Source organism: Spea bombifrons, chromosome 9, assembly GCF_027358695.1.
Source record: "Spea bombifrons isolate aSpeBom1 chromosome 9, aSpeBom1.2.pri, whole genome shotgun sequence".
Taxonomy (NCBI): domain Eukaryota; kingdom Metazoa; phylum Chordata; class Amphibia; order Anura; family Pelobatidae; genus Spea; species Spea bombifrons.
In genome coordinates this window covers 11,840,662-11,861,074 of record NC_071095.1, presented here as the reverse complement: position 1 = coordinate 11,861,074, position 20,413 = coordinate 11,840,662, and the positions used below count along the sequence as shown (strand labels likewise).

General features: G+C 45.4%; 1 protein-coding gene across 1 annotated transcript; it reads right to left on the bottom strand.

Annotated features, from left to right (window-relative positions):
* Positions 1-690: 690 nt before the first annotated feature.
* EFCAB11 (EF-hand calcium binding domain 11) lies at positions 691-20,369 on the bottom strand. The gene is made up of 6 exons (XM_053475197.1): positions 20,256-20,369; positions 18,196-18,291; positions 17,207-17,249; positions 16,625-16,726; positions 16,227-16,317; positions 691-817 (listed from the first exon to the last, which is right to left on the bottom strand). Exons 1-6 carry the CDS (start codon positions 20,328-20,330, stop codon positions 736-738), a joined length of 489 nt encoding a protein of 162 aa, XP_053331172.1. The 5' UTR covers positions 20,331-20,369; the 3' UTR covers positions 691-735.
* Positions 20,370-20,413: the final 44 nt, after the last annotated feature.

The following is a 20,413-nucleotide window of genomic DNA, read 5'->3' as shown; positions in this document are numbered from 1 at the left end:
AAAAGTAATAATAAGAGCCTATTCAAAAAGGCAGGAACGTTGGTAAAATGGTCCAAAAGTCTATGGTTTGCAGTGAAATTGTTATCACAACCGAACCTCACGCCTGGGTTGGCTCCTGGAGAAAACCGTGCAGGTAGCACCACAACTCTCATAATCCTCAGCCAGCGGCCGTTAACATAAGAAGCCTTGCCGTGTGATCTCCATTAGGTTCGAAATCATTTCCCCAGCTCTCAGAACTCAAAACCCATTCTTCATGAAACAAAGTAACGATCCCAAAGGATTTCTCTCCAAAATAATAATAATCATGATTCATTAACGTGACGTTTCACGAGGAGTTCCGGTGCATTTGAGGCGCATCAGGAAGAAGCAACGCGCCACGCTTATCACTTTATTGTAACACGACAATACCCCATGTGCCCCTTCTGCCACCCGTTACCGAATCGCTTACCGTGTTACCTGATCACGGTGCAGAATATTTTAGGAAGGCTGATCTCAGCTTTAGTGTTGGAGCCGCAGGGTGCGATCGCACATCCACGGCGCTCGTTTCTCTTTAAAGCCAGCGAGGAGTCTGCTCGAGGCGTCGGTGTCCTGCCGCCCCGTTCACCTCGGGTAGAAGGGGGAATGGAGCGGCTGAATTTCGGGGAAATGACGGTCCTTGATGCAGAAATGTCCCGGGAATCAGAATACGTCGCGTCTTTCCGTGAAGTAACCATCCATGATACCGATAACAGGTGATTATTCTTCATCCTCGCCATAGGTGACGGCAAATTCAAAATCTCTGTAGCAAACCATTCCATCGGCGTCCCGATCGACCTCCCTACAGAAGAGAGAGACCACACGGCGCGGTGAGAAACCATACTTACATAATAATGCCCATACCTGCCTGCTACACACCACCCCTTCAGATGTATAACATAGATGGCGAGTCAGCAATGGCCCCCGCGGCCCCGGCGTCTTTATACTGATGACAGATGAAGTTGTTGAAGGACTTTCTGTAGGGACAAAGAGGTTTCGTTCACCTTTAAGTTGCAGTTTCTGGGTTGCCCAATATGGCTGCGCGTAAATCATTCTATGGCATGGTGGAGAGGATCGGGGGGCGGCACACAGACCACCCGACGGCCATATTTGTAGCTTCTATCTCTTTGTGCCGCCATAGGGTTGATTGGAAAAATCTGAAATAACTTTTCCCTTATACATTCCCTGGCCCAGCACGCTGTATAGGTGAGATCGTCCCACCTTTCATTCTCGTCATTCTTCGGTGACGGATGCACTTTAAGTCACCGTTGCCCTATGTGACCCCAAAAAAACACAAACTGAGCCTTCCGAGCTGAAACCCATTCCCGCTTCCTGACTTGACATTTCATTCTAATTTGCAATGTTGTCTTTTGAACGGGTGCCGGAAAAATGGCCGTCGCGGCTCCACATCGCATGTCGCTTTCACCGAAGGGACGGCAAACGCGCGTGGAATCCGGCCGACAGACGCAGTAACCGTAACCAAATAAATGTCTCATAAGCCTCTGTCTTGCCAGAGATTTAAGATCGCGTCGGGATAGAAAGTTCACGGCTCGAGAGACTCTTTATCCGTTTACTGAACGGCGGAACATAGACCCCTTCCGTATTTATACATATTTATCCGAAGCGGTCGACGGCGAATAACCTCTGATCGGTCAATGAAAGGCCAGGCTGGGTTTGTTATTACGCTGCTTAACAAGCTGATGGGGGACACATACGGCGCCAACACAAATCAACACAAATGGCCTAAATATGTGATCTGCAAATCGGCAAAGAAACAACAAGACGGAACGGGAGAGCAGATACACTGAATCTGTCGGCAGATCGGCCCTCCTCGGCCCCTCTAGTCTTGCTGTTTTTCCTTAAAACAGTTGATCTTTTTCTAAAAAAAAAAAAAAAAAAAATATGAATGCAGAACAGCGAGAGTTAAAATACCGGACTGATTCACGCAACAAATGGAGTTTAGGACACGATCCCCGATCCTGAGATCCTCTCAATATGGCGGCAGGCTGCGGCCACGCGTTTCTCCGGTGGGTCAGGACCGCCACGGTCTCTGCATCATCGCACGCTAAAAACTCGCTCATGAACCGCGGTGGCGGATTTTTACCGTTACACCGAGGCCACTTTTATCGAGTGGAAAATGCAACATTTAGGGACTAATTTAAATGCCAAATTGTGCATTTTCTACAAAAATATTTGTGGGATTTTCCCAGACGTTTGAACCTCGACGCGTTTTTTTTCACGATTCATCTACCTTGCTAAACGTTTCATTTTTCGCCAGGAAATTATTTTGCCGACTGTGTTTGCAAACATTAAAAAAGCACGAGTCGGTGTTTCTCACCGTTCCCGGCCCGTGAAGACAGCCTGGTAACACGCAAAGGGACGGCTCGGAAGTCTGCTGGAATCTTTGGGTCATTTCAGACGGAAGGAAGGAAATCCGATGGTCCTTCGGAATACGTCGGCTCTCGGCTGCTCGCTAAAGGGTTAAGGGATTTCATTTCAATTTGCAGGCTCTCTCGCATACATCAGATATATGAATTCACAAATTCCCGTATCACAAGGTTAATCCCCTGCTGCTTGAGCTGCCGATGGATTAAAAATGGCAATTTCCCTGCTCGGTGCCGGATAGACGGCCTGAAGGGAAACGTCAAACTTTTGATTTTACCTGGAAACGTGGGAACCTGCACTGACCAAAAAACTATCATTATTATCTGATCTGCCAATCATCAGGTCTACCCTCCAACAGCGGTGTAACCAGACAGTGGGGGGCGCTGCCTGCTCCCCCAACAGCATTTCAACAGCCCCCAAACAGCTCGCCTGGGCCATCTTAGCCCCCAAACAGCTCGCCTGAGCCATCTTAGCCCCCAAACAGCTCGCCTGGGCCATCTTAGCCCCCAAACAGCTCGCCTGAGCCATCTTAGCCCCCAAACAGCTCGCCTGAGCCATCTTAGCCCCCAAACAGCTCGCCTGGGCCATCTTAGCCCCCCAAACAGCTCGCCTGGGCCATCTTAGCCCCCCAAACAGCTCGCCTGGGCCATCTTAGCCCCCAAACAGCTCGCCTGGGCCATCTTAGCCCCCCAAACAGCTCGCCTGAGCCATCTTAGCCCCCAAACAGCTCGCCTGAGCCATCTTAGCCCCCAAACAGCTTGCCTGTGTCCATGCAGAATGATATAGCATGCAGGAAATGGATGTGATGTCGTTTCCTGGATGCGGGGAAAGAGCGCAAGAGATCATCCACTCTGTGACGCTGTAGGCGTAACATCTGCGGCTTTTAAAGGGTAGTCGCAGATTGTTCAGCCCGTGATTAAACTGCCGATTGGTTCAGGCAGGCTTTGTAAGGTCGGGGGTTTAAATCAGGGCACTTGTGTTGGGGGAAGTAGCCCGAGGGAAGGGTCCGGGCTGAGTGCAGAAGTAGCCACGGTCAGAGGTCGGCCAGCCACCCAACGCACTCAAAGAGCCAACTCATGATGGAAAGCTTTAGCGTCCCAACCTGCCCCTCCACCGCCACCCTCGTCTTGGCTGAGGAAGCGTAGCGCTGGGTATAAAGCCATCGCGGAGATCGTGCCCCACTGTGTCGCCATCTGACGCCTCCGGTGGAAGACATGGGCCGGGGCCGAGCACAGACTTGTTGACGTGATGCAGATTAATCAGAAGATTTCCGTGGCCGGCGCGGCTTGTAACGTCACAGATTTCTGGTTTATTCGGAAGGAGGATAAATCTACGTTGAGAACATTTCTAACCCGAAACGCGTGCGGCAGGGGTACGCGTCGCACAAAACGAAGCGCGGCGTTAAATGCCGAGCACTGAGCGGGGATCGAGTCATCGGAAACCTCTTTAGTAGATAAGTATCTTGTACCATCTTAAACTTGATTATACGATGAAGATAATAGGGCAGAGAGGCTAATCATTTAATCCGCTAAGAGCGGCGATCTTGGAGATTGTGTTCAATAAGACCAACGCCGCTGTGATTGAGCTGCCAAAAGAATATAATTAACCCCCGGAGTTCGAGTAGGTTAAGCAATGGATTCCCGCTCAACCTCTCACGCACTTGAGGGGTTAAGAATGTATACTCCAGACAATCATTCTAAACATGGAATAACGCAAGGGGGTCTAACAACGTGGGCACAATGAATTACATTAACACGGAACACTCGCCCCCCCCCCCAAATGCTCTCTTTACTGGAGCATCCTTATAGAGAGAGGACATCACTTATCGTATATAAGAAGAATGATTAACACTGCGAGTTCCAGAGAGGTGCCCGGCCGTATTCTCATATGGATTACTAAAGGTAATAATGCGATCATTTGTGTTAATAGCAAATTCTAATTAATAATAAATTATATAATAACACAGATTAACCTCATATCTCCCAAGTGTATCTTCAAACCCCTAAAGCCCTATGCCCCTCTATCCTCCCCCGATGCCCCTCTCTCCCCCCCCTGATGCCCCTCTCTACCCCCCCTGATGCCCCTCTTTTCTAGGAGGTCAGAATGTTTGCTGGGTATGAGGGGATCGCAGGGTTCTACGGCCCTAAAAGCCCCGATAATGTGTATAGAAACAGCAGGGAACGGCTTTATAAATTAAACGGGGAAAATAAACCCCATTATTCTTCTAAAAGCCCCGCTCAGTTACACAAATAGCCCCGCCCTAGTCACGCCTCTAACCACACCCACTAAAAAGTGCCCCTCTTAGGCCATTAGAAACGCTGGCTGATGTGGCATCTTATCCGGGTAAAATCACAGACAGCAAAGTCTGCCCCAGTGCAGCCGAATAAAGATACCCCCCTGGATCCTGTATTTACCCCTGGAGTACAGTTTACCCCCAAATTGTGAAAGCAGTGCGTGGCCCTCACAGCGGGGAGCAGAGGGCTTTCTCCAGCCATTCTGTGCCTGCGCGGCTGCCTCCTCGGGGAGCTCCCGGCAAAAACGGCTCCACTTCAGCTCATTGTTTGTCGGATTAATTACAGCGATCGTTCCTGTGCTACGGAATAAAAGGCGACCGGATCTCTTCTGGATAACGACGCTCCACAATGCGGCCTTTACAAGCCGGAATCACATTAACCAATCGACTCCACTCGCTGGGACCGATTACGAGTCCGAGGGGAAAATCGCTCTCAATCAAGCGGAACTTAACTCTTTCACTGCAAGATAAACACAGTCACAATACTTTGGCATGAAATGGGTTAAGAATTGGCCCTATTCGGCCCCCCGTTTCTCCTGCTGTAAAGACTCAAACCTTAATCGGTCCTTGGTCTTATCTTAGATTCAGGAACCAATCACCTCACTGGATTAGCCTCTAACACTTCTGCTGGGAGGCTATTCCACTTATCCACTACCCTTCCAGTAAAGTAAAAGAGTTATGCATTAACATACACAAAAAAATAAAGTGTATAAGGCATCTGCTCTACTAATTTTGGCGTCTGATTTAAAGGGACAGTCTAGTGCCTCGTCAACAAAGAATGCCAATTAAAGTTTGCTTTATAATTACTTAATATGCATTTTCTTAACCTATAGAAAAAAAAAATCACAATTGCCCTCTTTATGATCTCTTTTACTTGCCACTTATTGGCTGCTTAAACCACTCAATCAGTGGCCAGCTGGGGGTGAGAGCACCATGTGGGGCAAGAGGCAGATTCACATGGGGGGGGATTCTTCACGTGAAGATGTAAGGGGCTCACATGGCCATCATAAGCATTAAAGTGCACGGGGGGGGCTGATGTGTCCCTTTAAATCAAAACATTCACCTTACAAATGAGTGAAACATCTGCATTATTACAGTAAATAGAAAATAAGAGGGGTGTTATTTGGGCTTTAGGAGCCGCCGCGGTGAGATTTCCCCTCTGTAACCGAAGCACGCGTGTAGCGAGGACGCCGAGGCTTCGCGTGATGCAGAAACGCTGCATGCGAGACGTTTTGCCCGGGAGGCTCCGTGGAGCGCGTCGGCTCGCGGATTTCTCCTGCCATCTGCTCGGGATGGGCTTTTTTTTTTATATAATCATATTTTGTTCACTTGTCAGAAAGCTGAGAAAATGAAGTGTTTGTGTTTATTGGTTGGCACGTTACCGGAGGACGATTCCACGGTCCCCGAGGGCCGCTTTTTTCAGATGTGCGAATTCGCTGCGTCGATGGGGAACGCGGCAATAAATAGAGCATTTGCCAGCGATTTCAGAAATTATATAGCAGATTACATTTTCCGCGTATCCGTGCGCCAACGGAAACCTAAACTAAACGCACCTCAAGGGACGAATCGGCCAGATCTACCCCGATCTACCCCGAGCAGGACCTCTGCCCCAAACACAGCTTCAAAGCAAAGCTCAGGACGGGGGTCGAGGCATGAAATACGGATATATTAATCAACAATCTCCAGTCTCCCGAACTTGCATAACCCTCCGCGCTGTATAAAGAATTAACTCCCAGCACTATATACAGTAATATACCCCTCCAGCGCTGTATACAGTAATATAACCCCCAGCGCTGTATACAGTAATATAACCCCCCAGCGCTGTATACAGTCATATAACCCCCAGCGCTGTATACAGTAATATTACCCCCAGCGCTGTATACAGTAATATAACCCCAGCGCTGTATACAATAATAACCCCCCAGCGCTGTATACAGTAATATAACCCCCCAGCGCTGTATACAGTAATATAACCCCCAGCGCTGTATACAGTAATATAACCCCCCAGCGCTGTATACAGTAATATACCCCCCAGCGCTGTATACATTAATATAACCCCCCAGCGCTGTATACAGTAATATAACCCCCAGCGCTGTATACAGTAATATAACCCCAGCGCTGTATACAGTAATATAATCCCCCAACGCTGTATACAGTAATATAACCCCCCAGCGCTGTATACAGTAATAACCCCCAGCGCTGTATACAGTAATAACCCCCAGCACTTTATACAGTAATATAACCCCCAGCGCTGTATACAGTAATATAACCCCCAGTGCTGTATACAGTAATATAACCCCCAGCGCTGTATACAGTAATATAACCCCCAGCGCTGTATACAGTAATATAACCCCCAGCGCTGTATACAGTAATATAATCCCCCAGCGCTGTATACAGTAATATAATCCCCCAGCGCTGTATACAGTAATATAACCCGCCAGCGCTGTATACAGTAATAACCCCCAGCACTTTATACAGTAATATAACCCCCCAGCGCTGTATACAGTAATACCCCCTAGCGCTGTATACAGTAATATAACCCCCAGTGCTGTATACAGTAATATAACCCCCAGCGCTGTATACAGTAATATAACCCCCCAGCGCTGTATACAGTAATATAACCCCCAGCGCTGTATACAGTAATATAACCCCCAGCACTGTATACAGTAATATAACCCCCAGCACTGTATACAGTAATATAACCCCCCAGCGCTGTATACAGTAATATAACCCCCCCAGCGCTGTATACAGTAATATAACCCCCAGCGCTGTATACAGTAATATAACCCCCAGCGCTGTATACAGTAATATAACCCCCAGCACTGTATCCAGTAATATAACCCCCAGCGCTGTATACAGTAATATAACCCCCAGCACTGTATACAGTAATATAACCCCCAGCACTGTATACAGTAATATAACCCCCCCAGCGCTGTATACAGTAATATAACCCCCCCAGCGCTGTATACAGTAATATAACCCCAAGCGCTGTATACAGTAATATAACCCCCAGCGCTGTATACAGTAATATAACCCCCAGCACTGTATCCAGTAATATAACCCCCCAGCGCTGTATACAGTAATATAACCCCCCAGCGCTGTATACAGTAATATAACCCCAAGCGCTGTATACAGTAATATAACCCCCAGCGCTGTATACAGTAATATAACCCCCAGCGCTGTATACAGTAATATAACCCCCAGCGCTGTATACAGTAATATAACCCCCCAGCGCTGTATACAGTAATATAACCCCCCAGCGCTGTATACAGTAATATAACCCCCAGCGCTGTATACAGTAATATAACCCCCCAGCGCTGTATACAGTAATATAACCCCCCAGCGCTGTATACAGTAATATAACCCCCAGCACTGTATACAGTAATATAACCCCCCAGCGCTGTATACAGTAATAACCCCCAGCGCTGTATACAGTAATATAACCCCCAGCGCTGTATACAGTAATATAACCCCCAGCACTGTATACAGTAATATAACCCCCCAGCGCTGTATACAGTAATATAACCCCCCAGCGCTGTATACAGTAATATAACCCCCAGCGCTGTATACAGTAATATAACCCCCCAGCGCTGTATACAGTAATATAACCCCCCAGCGCTGTATACAGTAATATAACCCCCAGCGCTGTATACAGTAATAACCCCCCAGACTTTAATTAGTCAGAGTGTCCAGAAAAAAGATTAAGACTGAGCCATTCTATTGTCCCCCACAGGCAATGTGATAAGGAGTCGGGGGAGGGGTAGATTGGGGATCAGATAACAGAGCGAGAATCATACAAACGGCTGAAAACATATTATGGGGCAAAAACTACAACTGGGGTAAAAATTCAAATAAAGCGATATTTTTGAAAACGAAAAATGGTGGGAGATCCGCTTTAAATAAAAAGTTATTGCAACATAACAAGGAATTCAGCAACGCGTCCGCTTTAAATAAGAAAACTGAGCCTATAGTTGATAAATCTTTTTTCTATTCTGACCCAATATGAGGTTTGAGTTATAAAAGCTCTCAGGACCTCAGAGGTCTCTTCTTGAGATGGAATCTGATTAAGGGCTCCGCTATAAATCTACAGCATGGTAGGCTTTGGAAAAGCAGCCAGGGTTTCCTACGACGCCTCGGCAACGCGGCATCAATCAGAACGCGGCTCCTGTATTTTCAGCATGGAGGAGCCTTTAAATGCCAGCCCGCTCCTCCACTTGGCGAGCCGGTGGCAGATAATATCGATGAATGAAATAGACGGGCAGATTAACGCCACCGAGCCGCAGAGTCACCACTCCTAGCCAACCGCGCAAAGATACAAATCCTTCCGTAATAAATCTAATGCTATAAACTGGTGTAATCTCCGTAATTGCTGAAAAATGGCAGATAGATTGGATCTAAAGGATGTTTTCTGGAGCCGAGCACCATTCCCAGACGCTTACCCAGCGATTGCGATCACACGCGTGTAGCGGCTCTTTTATTAATGCGTGTGCTGAAAAACTCACATCAATGAGATATGTATGACACTCATCAGACACCGTCCCGAGATCCCGAGGCGCCCGGAAACCCCCATAATGCACTTTAATATAACCATATGTTATAGCTCTCTACCCCCAATAATAATAATAATAATAATAAGCAATAGTTTGGGGTCACTTAGAAACACCCTTGTTTGTAAAAGAAAAGCACATTCTGTCCATTGAAATAACATGAAATAAGTCAGAAATTCAGCGCAGGGGGGGTTAATGCTGTAAATGTCCATTGCAGCCGGAAACGGCTGATTTTTCATGGAATCTCATAAGCGTACAGAGACCCTTTATCACTCCCATCACTCCTGTGTTCCAATGGCCCTTTATCACTCCCATCACTCCTGTGTTCCAATGGCCCTTTATCACTCCCATCACTCCTGTGTTCCAATGGCTCTTTATCACTCCCATCACTCCTGGGTTCCAACGGCCCTTTATCACTCCCATCACTCCTGGGTTCCAACGGCCCTTTATCACTCCCATCACTCCTGGGTTCCAACGGCCCTTTATCACTCCCATCACTCCTGGGTTCCAACGGCCCTTTATCACTCCCATCACTCCTGGGTTCCAACGGCCCTTTATCACTCCCATCACTCCTGTTTTCCAATGGCCCTTTATCACTCCCATCACTCCTGTTTTCCAATGGCCTTTTATCACTCCCATCACTCCTGTGTTCCAATGGCCCTTTATCACTCCCATCACTCCTGTGTCCCAATGGCCCTTTATCACTCCCATCACTCCTGTTTTCCAATGGCCCTTTATCACTCCCATCACTCCTGTGTTCCAATGGCCCTTTAAGTTAAGTTTGAAAGGATAATTGATGTTAGAAACACTTTTGTTATTATGTTACAGCCAGAAATGTCCTTGTTTTCATTGAAAACAGCTCAGTGACCCCAAACTTTCGGACGGCAGTATGTATTTGAAATCCGCCTTATGTGTAAATATCCAGTATTGTTAAGTTGCTGATTGTTGCTGGAGAAGGCAGAGTGATTTATATAATGCTAGTTCTGCCACATTCTGCCACAGATCTCAGCTTCCTGGAGATAAACTTTTAAAGCAAATCACTCCTAAACAATCGGAATCCAGTTTTAATATTTAAATTTGCGTTGTCCTCTTAACGCCATTAAGTAGACAGGGGCAGCAGTCCCTACATGACAACCTACATTATTTATTATATTCTTGACAGTGAGGGCAATAAAGATCTGGAATGCACTGCCTCTAGAGGTGGGGGCCACGCGTCTTAGAGGCTTACGAATGTAAATATCGGGTGATTTGTGGTTGATTGGCGGCTGATTCACGCAGCCCTTGGAGTCATAAAGGGATTTAATCCCGTAACCGGCGTGATCTTAACGCTCTGTGTTTGTCTTCGTTCTGCTATTAGGGACGCTGGGAAGATGGAACTCAAGGATCACCCATGTAACTATACACCGGGGGCAACAAGACCACAGAAACACCATTTACAACACTAACCTGCCCTACTCTGTACCCTGCAGCAAGCATGACACTTTAATGATATAGGGGAGAGTGCTGGGTCTCATAAACCGCGGGATCACCGTCTCTGAGGACGTCTCTTCTCCACAAGCAGACAGAACGCTCATAAATCCCGCCACGCTTTGCCAAGCCCAGTGTCGGTATCCCTTTAAATCGGGTATTCTTTCCATATTAACAGATACCGGTTCCGGGGCTCTCCAGGAACAGGCAGCCCTCCGTACTCCGCTCCACGGACGGATCTCTTCTCTAAACAAACTCTGCCTGTAAGAATATGTTAATTCCTCGTGACCGACGAGCAGCCTAATTTTACCCGGCAGGAATTCATTTAACGGTTTTGTAACCCGCGGGGTAATCTGCTCATCTTCACCGGAGTCCTCGTGATCTCTCCGCTGCGGGTATCGCCGGCGTAACCCCGTTAACGATGAGTTGGTGCCGCCGTCGATACGCGAGGTTATGGAAAGCAGACGGGAAGAGGCTGAGGTCAAAAACTCAGCTAAATAATTACTTTATCCCTTCACGTCTACTTCATATTTATTAAACATCAATATGTCGACGATCAGACTTCTTTACCTCTCTGCGTTAATAAAGGAGTCGGTGGAACGCGTCGGACGCAGACTGCGAAACGGAACGGATTAAGTTCTGTTTTCCAAAAACAAACAGATTCATTTGTGGGAGGGGTGTGACAAAATTGGGCGGAGCTTACCTGGGAACTGACAGACCATTAGTATGGGTGGGGTCACTATTAGGCCCCTCATTTTGCAGCACACCTAGAAATATGGAGCTCCCCAAATCTTTGAATTTTGGAATACGAATCATCAATAAAGATTACAAATAAATCTGTTCTGCTGATTGAAAACATTTTCCAACTGGCAGAAAGGGGCAGCTGTCAGAGCTACAAACACACGAGCGATATACCTCATCAGCGCTACAAACGCACGAGCGATATACCTCATCAGCGCTACAAACGCAAGAGCGATCTACCTCATCAGTGCTACAAACGCACGAGCGATCTACCTCATCAGTGCTACAACACAACACAAGAGAGATCGACATCATCAGATCTACCAACACAAGAGAGATCGACATCATCAGATCTACCAACACACGAGAGATCGACATCATCAGATCTACCAACACAAGAGAGATCGCCATTATCAGATCTACCAACACAAGGGAGATCGACATCATCAGATCTACCAACACAAGAGAGATCGACATCATCAGATCTACCAACACGCGAGATCGACATCATCAGATCTACCAACACCATCAGATCTACCAACACAAGAGAGATCGACATCATCAGATCTACCAACACAAGAGAGATCGACATCATCAGATCTACCAACAAAAGAGAGATCGCCATCATCAGATCTACCAACACAAGAGAGATCGACATCATCAGATCTACCAACACAAGAGAGATCGCCATCATCAGATCTACCAACACGCGAGATCGACATCATCAGATCTACCAACACAAGAGAGATCGACATCATCAGATCTACCAACACGCGAGATCGACATCATCAGATCTACCAACACCATCAGATCTACCAACACAAGAGAGATCGACATCATCAGATCTACCAACACAAGAGAGATCGACATCATCAGATCTACCAACAAAAGAGAGATCGCCATCATCAGATCTACCAACACAAGAGAGATCGACATCATCAGATCTACCAACACAAGAGAGATCGCCATCATCAGATCTACCAACACAAGAGAGATCGCCATCATCAGATCTACCAACACAAGAGAGATCGCCATCATCAGATCTACCAACACAAGAGAGATCGACATCATCAGATCTACCAACACAAGAGAGATCGCCATCATCAGATCTACCAACACAAGAGAGATCGCCATCATCAGATCTACCAACACAAGAGAGATCGCCATCATCAGATCTACCAACACAAGAGAGATCGACATCATCAGATCTACCAACACAAGAGAGATCGACATCATCAGATCTACCAACACAAGAGAGATCGCCATCATCAGATCTACCAACACAAGAGAGATCGACATCATCAGATCTACCAACACAAGAGAGATCGACATCATCAGATCTACCAACACAAGAGTGATCGACATCATCAGATCTACCAACACACGAGAGATCGCCATCATCGGATCTACCAACACAAGAGAGATCACCATCATCAGATCTACCAACACAAGAGAGATCGACATCATCAGATCTACCAACACAAGAGAGATCGACATCATCAGATCTACCAACACAAGAGAGATCACCATCATCAGATCTACCAACACAAGAGAGATCGCCATCATCAGCGCTCCCCCTGGTTTCTCCCCCATGATTGATGAAGGTATATCGTCTAAACGAGTTTCCAAATGGCTTCCCTATAGGAGACGTGAAAACGTGAGAAGCCGCCTCGGATGCCGTATTTTTATCTGCTGAATATTTATGAGGTTTGGGAGTCTATGAGCCGAGTTTCTATTCAACTTCCCTGGAAACACCTGGAATCGAGACCGAGCCGCTCATCGTCAGGGTTCCTCTCTATTTACACCACATAAGCAGGATTTAATATACGCTGCCGTTAAATATTTGTGACAGATCCATCGAGCCTCCACAGTTTCAATAAACATAGTCTATTGTGTGTGTGCGGGGGCTGACGTTATGCGCGTAAGCGGTAATCATCTCGAGACGCAGGTTTCCATCGCATATCTCTGCGCCTTGTCTTCTGGTAGATTAAGAATCAGCTTCTCGTTGGGAAATGAAGGTGGGACGGGGCGGAAGGAGACCAGGTGCTACCGAAACACATCGTAGCCAACCAGAGGTATAGAACCTCAGGCGTTCTTCAGTACAAGGACATCTGAATCAGGCGACATTTGGTTTATAACTGAAAGGGCTTCCCGTTCTTGTTGCCCAAAATCTGCGTGGGGCCGTCGTTCATCAAACGCTGCGCCCCGGAGCCTTCGGAAGCTCAATATCACGCAGGGAAGTTTTTCAGCCACCTGTCTTAGTAACTCTTTGGCCGAGTGTCATTTCTGCCGGACACGATGATTAGAATGGGAAAAATTTTTTGTTTGTTTTTTTAAACACGTGAATTTAGAAATCAGGCACCACAGTTCACTAAGATTAGACGCTGTACCCCTAAACTCCGCTTTGTCTTTATACCCCAGGGGGATCCGGCCGTAGCCTGGGGTGGGTAGTTAAAAGCAGATCTACAATAAATGGAATAGCAACAGGAGACAAAGACAACGGACCAAAAGACAAGAGATGAGAATACTTTTATACATATGCAGGGGTAAGGTGGACGGCCGCTGTTCTAGGTGGGTTGCCTATGGGCCAGTTTGCGTTGAGCTGGGAAGGGTTAATGGGGAACAAACTTCATTTGTGATCAGCTATGCCCTAAATGTGCTTTTATCAGATGTCTTTGACCCATTTTTGCCATTAAACGAAACTTCCTCGTTATTATAAACTGTCTTTCTTTGTCCTTTCCCTGTCTTCTTTTTTTTTTTTATGCGGAAGAGAGATTTGTGAATGCGTTATGAGAAAGATGAATTGTAAAAACTCGTAGCAATGATTAATTGTCTGGCGATGAAAGATTGCGAGACGGCTTCTTAAGAATCCAGAAACAACAAAGGAGGAGAGAGAGAAAAAAAATCAACTGCAGGAATCAGCGGAGGTGAAATGACACGGTACTGTGTATGGGGTTTCCATGGTAACTGGCGCTCGCAAGACAAATGCTTCCTATTCATTTGGATCCTCGCACAGGTTCATAAATCTAACTTGCAGAGAAAGCACAATCTCGAGGCGGCTCGGCTGCGCCCGCAGATAATTTTCTCCTGTTTCTAATTATGGCGCAGAAGCACAAAACAATGAGGTCATTATTAGCCGACGATGAACTGAAAGACTTAGGAACGCACCTGCCATGCGACCTTGTGTTTATCTAACAGAGCAGGAGCTGGCGGGGCAGCCGGCGACCGGATAATAACGCGGTGGAAATGGTTTAATGAAAGACCGCGCCGCAGCCGCCTCTGTAGGAAGCTAACGAGCGCGCGGTACAAACGCCGATGAATTTATCGGGCCGTGCATTTTCACCAAAATTCTGGACTGAACGTGTTTAAAATAAATTTTATGCGAGTTCCAATCTGGCGCCTCGAGTGCTTATCAACCGACGACTGGTTAGCGGATGATTCTGTGGCTTGGATATTTTAATTGGAGCAGAAAGAGTGAACCTCGCGTGCCGTACTTTGTCTCGCCCTGGCAGAGATCTTACGCGGCAAATTTAACCCTTTGAAGGCCGCTCAGGGGTGAATTAGACTGACTTCCAAAGGGTTAAAGTGTTTCTATGGAAATACAGCCCCCCCCCTCCAGAAAGTGCAACCTAAAGAAAGAAAAAAGCTGCTATTACCTGATTCACACATTGGCAGGAAAATGTTAATAAAACACAGCAATATAAAATATAGCTATTCTAAAAAAAAGATTTTAGTAAATAATTTAAATAAAACAAATAAATAAAACGGTAAATGAACAAAAATCATTTATAGAAAAATAATTTTTTTTCACAATCTAATAACAAGAATAGAATAATTAAATAGTAAAAAAAAATTATATATATATAAAAAAAATATATATATATATATATACATACACACACACCTTGAACGTTGAACTTATTGCCACCTGTATAGGAACAATAAAACTTTATATATATAATGCAGTGATACCTTTATTGGACTAACATGATATTTAAAAGACAAGCTTCTGAGAGTTATCCTCTTTTCTTCTGGTCTGAAGCAATACTGATCAACATGATAGAGGTTACCACTTAAAACAAGTGATGGTATAAGAGAAGGGGGGTTGAGTGGGGTGTCAGAGAAGGGGGGGGTTGAGTGGGGTGTCATAAATGATGGGCCTTGAAGTGGTTGAGAGATAACCAAAGGCCAGAACAAATAAACATAGGATAACCAATAAACACATTAACACATCCGAGACAAGTAAAAGGGCCATTGGAGCACAGGAGCGATGGGAGTGATAAAGGGCCATTGGAACACAGGAGTGATGGGAGTGATAAAGGGCCATTGGAACACAGGAGTGATGGGAGTGATAAAGGGCCATTGGAACCCAGGAGTGATGGGAGTGATAAAGGGCCCCTGTACGCCTATGAAGAGATTCCATTAAAAATCAACATTAACCCCGTCTGCACTGAATTTCTGATCCATTTTGCGTTATTTTAATGGACAAAATGTGCTTTTCTTTGAAAAACAAGGGCATTTCTAAGCGACCCCAAACCTTTGAACGGTAGTGTATATATTTATATATATATATTGGTTGCCAACTACAAAGTTGTATATCTAGTTCTATCTTACTTTACATATAAAGAATTTCTTTTTTACAGCTCACAACGTGCTTCTCTTGACCATAGTAGTCAGGGCCATGGAGGTTACCGGCGGTGTTGGTAACAAGCTGCAGACTTCATTTACTGATAAACGGGTTTGTAATCACCCAAAAGAAGAAACGGAATGAATCTTACCGGAACGCCTCCACCGCTGTCTGTTCACACATGTGTGGGCACACGTGTTTGAAGGCGCGTTTAAAATCATCCGCTGTTAGATAACCACGACCTGACCGCAGAAATTAAACCGTGATCATTATGTCAAATATTAAGTTATTTGCAGTCATTTATAGCTAACAGAAGGGGCAGTTGCAGGTTTTAATGCACCCTCAGAGTAAACATACAATAAAGTAAGCACTTTCTACAATAAAGTATAAAAGTAAAAGTTAATCTATTTAATTTAATTTATTTCGAAATATTAAACATATTTAGGGGCTCGAAGGGCATAGGGGGTCGGATGAGGGTCCTGATGTGTGGGCAACATTTTGGAAAAGGTGTTCCTTTTTTCAGAGACTCGATCAGGAATAAATACTCACAATGAGCATCAAACATCGAGAAGATCTGTCTGTGGTCTCCGATGCTTAACTGGGCTGCTTTCTTTATAGTCATCATTTTCAGAAAGTCATCAAGAGTCACCCCTAAACAAGAACAAATTGCGCATTATAAAGAGACGTGAGATAAAGAGATGTGGCAACGTGACTAGCGAGTGCGTGGCACAACAACAGAGCTCCCCAAATTCATACGTCAGGGCCATAGCTAATAGCCAACTGACTACTGGACATTTTAAATGCCTAACGGCCCTTGGGCCACTACAACAAGAAGACGAAGTAGACAGGAATGTTGGGCAGACCACGACAGAAAGCCCAAAGAGGCAAGAACGTTGGGTCAGCAGGGTTCCCTGACTAGAACTTTGGATACTTTTTAGTAACAGCACGGGCCAAGCAGCGTTCATTAATAACAACGTCTGGAACCCCATTCAAATAACAGGGTATGGCTTTTTCAGACACATTATTAATATCATCACAAACATACACATTAAGGCAAAAAGGGACCTGCTGTTAAGAGGGGAAATAGAAGTTTGTCAGGTTGAAGCATTTACTCCCGTCTCGAAGAATTACCTGCAGTGTCTGGCAGAGAAGACGTCATGGAATTCACTTCCAACTGAAATGAAAATACAGAATGTCAGCATATGGGGCCAGTAAACACAGGCTAAATGTGTCGCCCATAAGCATGACAAAGGATCCTGGGATTATTATTCTTAAAAAGGAAAGAATGTTAGAGAAAAGATCCCTTTTGGGGAGGTAAGTAAAAGAAGTAAATATAGTGCTATGGTTGAAGTGTGGTCTTATCACCATAGCAACCGGTACTGGCACCAAAAGCACCCAAACATAAGCGTCCAAAAGCAAATTACGCGCTAAATTGTTACTTCAGATGCCTTCCCTGCCAACATAAAGGATTTCCTAACTTAATTTAGGCAGAGTCATAATCATAATCCACGATCAACCCAATGACCCTGATTAAAGTCAAATAGTTGCCTCTGTCACCTAGTGTCGGTTACTGGTAAGCGAAGCAGCGGGGCATTGTGGATTAGACCAAGGGGTTCGGCTATTTCTAGCGTGAACCTAAAGGCAGTATTAGATTCAGCAACACATTCTAATCGCACCATTAAGGCTAGGTTTCCAAAACATTTTTTTCGTGATAATAAAAATATTTTATTACTGTGTTTACAAAAATATTACAAATAATAAGACAGAAACAGATCAAATCATTTGCAGAGCTCTCTGCTGACATCTTGTGGTTGAAACGCAAACAGCAACAGAAAGAAATCACTTCGGCTGAAAGAAAAACAAATCAGCTAGAAATATTTAGCATGAAGCCCCCCACGTTCCTGGAAGGGGATAAAACTCCATTGTAAACTGGATTGGGGGAGGGGCTACAGATTTTAGGATGCCTGTGAGGTCTAAGGTGTCTCGATTTATCTTTAATGGGATCTGCCTGAATCGTGAAATTAGTTAAACATCTAAAATTAAAGGTGTCGCAACTGGAATTTGTCTGCAGCAGGCATAGAAACATTTTAGAAATGGGTTATATACGCACAGAACATTACCTTGGAAGGCTTATAGCCAAACAGCATCACCACTGCCACTTTCAGATCTTCTCTGTTTAAACAGCCCTTGTTCTCGCGATCACAGGCGTGAAATACCTGCGGTAAGAGAAGAAAAAGTATTTACACAGAACCTGCTCCTCGGACTGATCCTCAGGTTTCTACGTAATAAAAAGCTTGTGTGTTATTTGGTGATCAGCCGTCGCATTCTCATGGGTTACTCTTATTAACTACTGAGGAATTCCCTGCTTGTTTTATACCTCCTGTGCTGGGTAACTGTTCCATGAACCCATTAGGTTGATGGTCATTATGGATCTGGCCTGCCTTTGCCTGCATTATCATTAGATTCTATACAATTAAAGCTACACGCTATTGATTTGGCATCCGTCACATAGACAGCAAGTCAATGGAGAGTAGGGTGGCCTGCGTTTGCCGGGTGATAACATCATCAGGATGAGCGGAAAGTGCGTCGGGAGTAAGTGAGAGGGACACAGAGGGAGCAGAGGTGTCTCGGAGAAACACAAAGCGAAAGGCAAAGAGCGGGACGGGAACATTTCTAGCTGGAGAGTGGGGAAGGGTTTTGGGGGAACACGGAGGGCTTAGTAGTCAGAAACATGGAATCTGCCGGCACTTCAGCCCCGTTCAACCCATCTAGTCTGCCTGTTTTTCCTGATGTAAGGGATTCAGACCTTGGTCTGGTCCCATAGTGAGAAAAGCTTCATGTCTATCCCATGCATGTTTAACCCCCCCCCCACACACACACTGTATTAGCCTCTACCACCGCTGCTGGGAGGGTGTTCCACTTGTCTACCACCCTCTCAGTAAAGTAAAACTTCCTTCCATTCCTCAGCCTCTGACCCTCTTGTGTTAGATTCTACTTCTTTGAAATAAACTCCCTTCTGTCCTTTATTAAACCCCTTTTATGTATTTAAATGTCTCTCTTTTCTCCCATCTCCTCCCTTTCTTCGCCCCCCTCTCCTATACCCTCTCTCTCTCTCTCTCTCTCTCTCTCTCTTCTCTCCCCCAAGCCAGAAATATTGAGGCCCCTCAGACTTTCCAGATAATTTTTTATCCTGCAAAATATTCCCCATTTTTGTCTGTCGGTCTGTCAGTCTGTCTCTGTCTCTCTCTCTCTATATACATATATATACATATATATATATATATATATATATATATATATACAGTTACTATATAGACGAATGGGCAGGGGTAGGATTTGGGGGGCAGGCATAGCATTTGGGGGTCATGGCTCTGTAGTGACAGCTTACAGGGGTGGGAAGATGTACGCTTTGAATTTTTGCCTTTCCCCTACAATTTCGGGGTAATACAAATATAGCAAGCGGTAAATCCTTATAGAGAGCTTCTCACGGGTGAGATAATATAATTTTAGATTAAGGTCATTTTTCACTTCCTATCAAACCCGATCCTCCAATAGCCCCATAAGAAATATTTCTTAATATTAATCCTCACCGTAAGTGATGTACACTGTACGACGACCATTCATTTTACACAAAAACGCATATATTATAATAAACAAGGGAAAAAAAACTTCACCTGAAACCAAATATACAGAATGAGATAAATAATTGTTAATAAACACATCGGGTGCGTTGGGGAAAAAATGAGATGAACTGAAATTCTTTATTTATAATGAAATTTTGATAAAGTTTGAAAAGCGACGCTAAGTAACCATAGTAACCGATGGAGCACCCCATTGCTTGCTATGATGAAGAGAATGCCTCAGAATTGTTTCTTTGTATTGAATTCTAAAGTTAAAATGAATGGGGGGCTAAAAAACGATGTGGTGCAAAGTTTGACAAAGTGGTTACCATAACAACCGATGGCGGGGTCCAATCGCCAGAAACAGTCTAGTGGTTGCCATAGTGACTGCATCACTTCTCGCCAGATTTTTCCCATAGTGCCTGGGTGTAGAGAGTACCCCACTGGCACATGAATGGTTACAAGCAGAAGGGTTCGTTCTGCTTCAAGTATCTTCTCTTTCTAACCCTCACTCCCCAGGGAATTACCCCTGCCCTTCTGCCCTCGCAGGGGCCACTCACTTTAATAAGCTTCTTTCGGTCATATTCAGTGACTTCCCGCTCCGGCCGGAGAGACAGACCCACCGCGCGAAACATCACAGCGAGAACCCGGTCACTGGAGTCCGGGGATGAGACCGCACAGTAGGGCCGCGTTACCATAGAAACCAAGACACATCCAA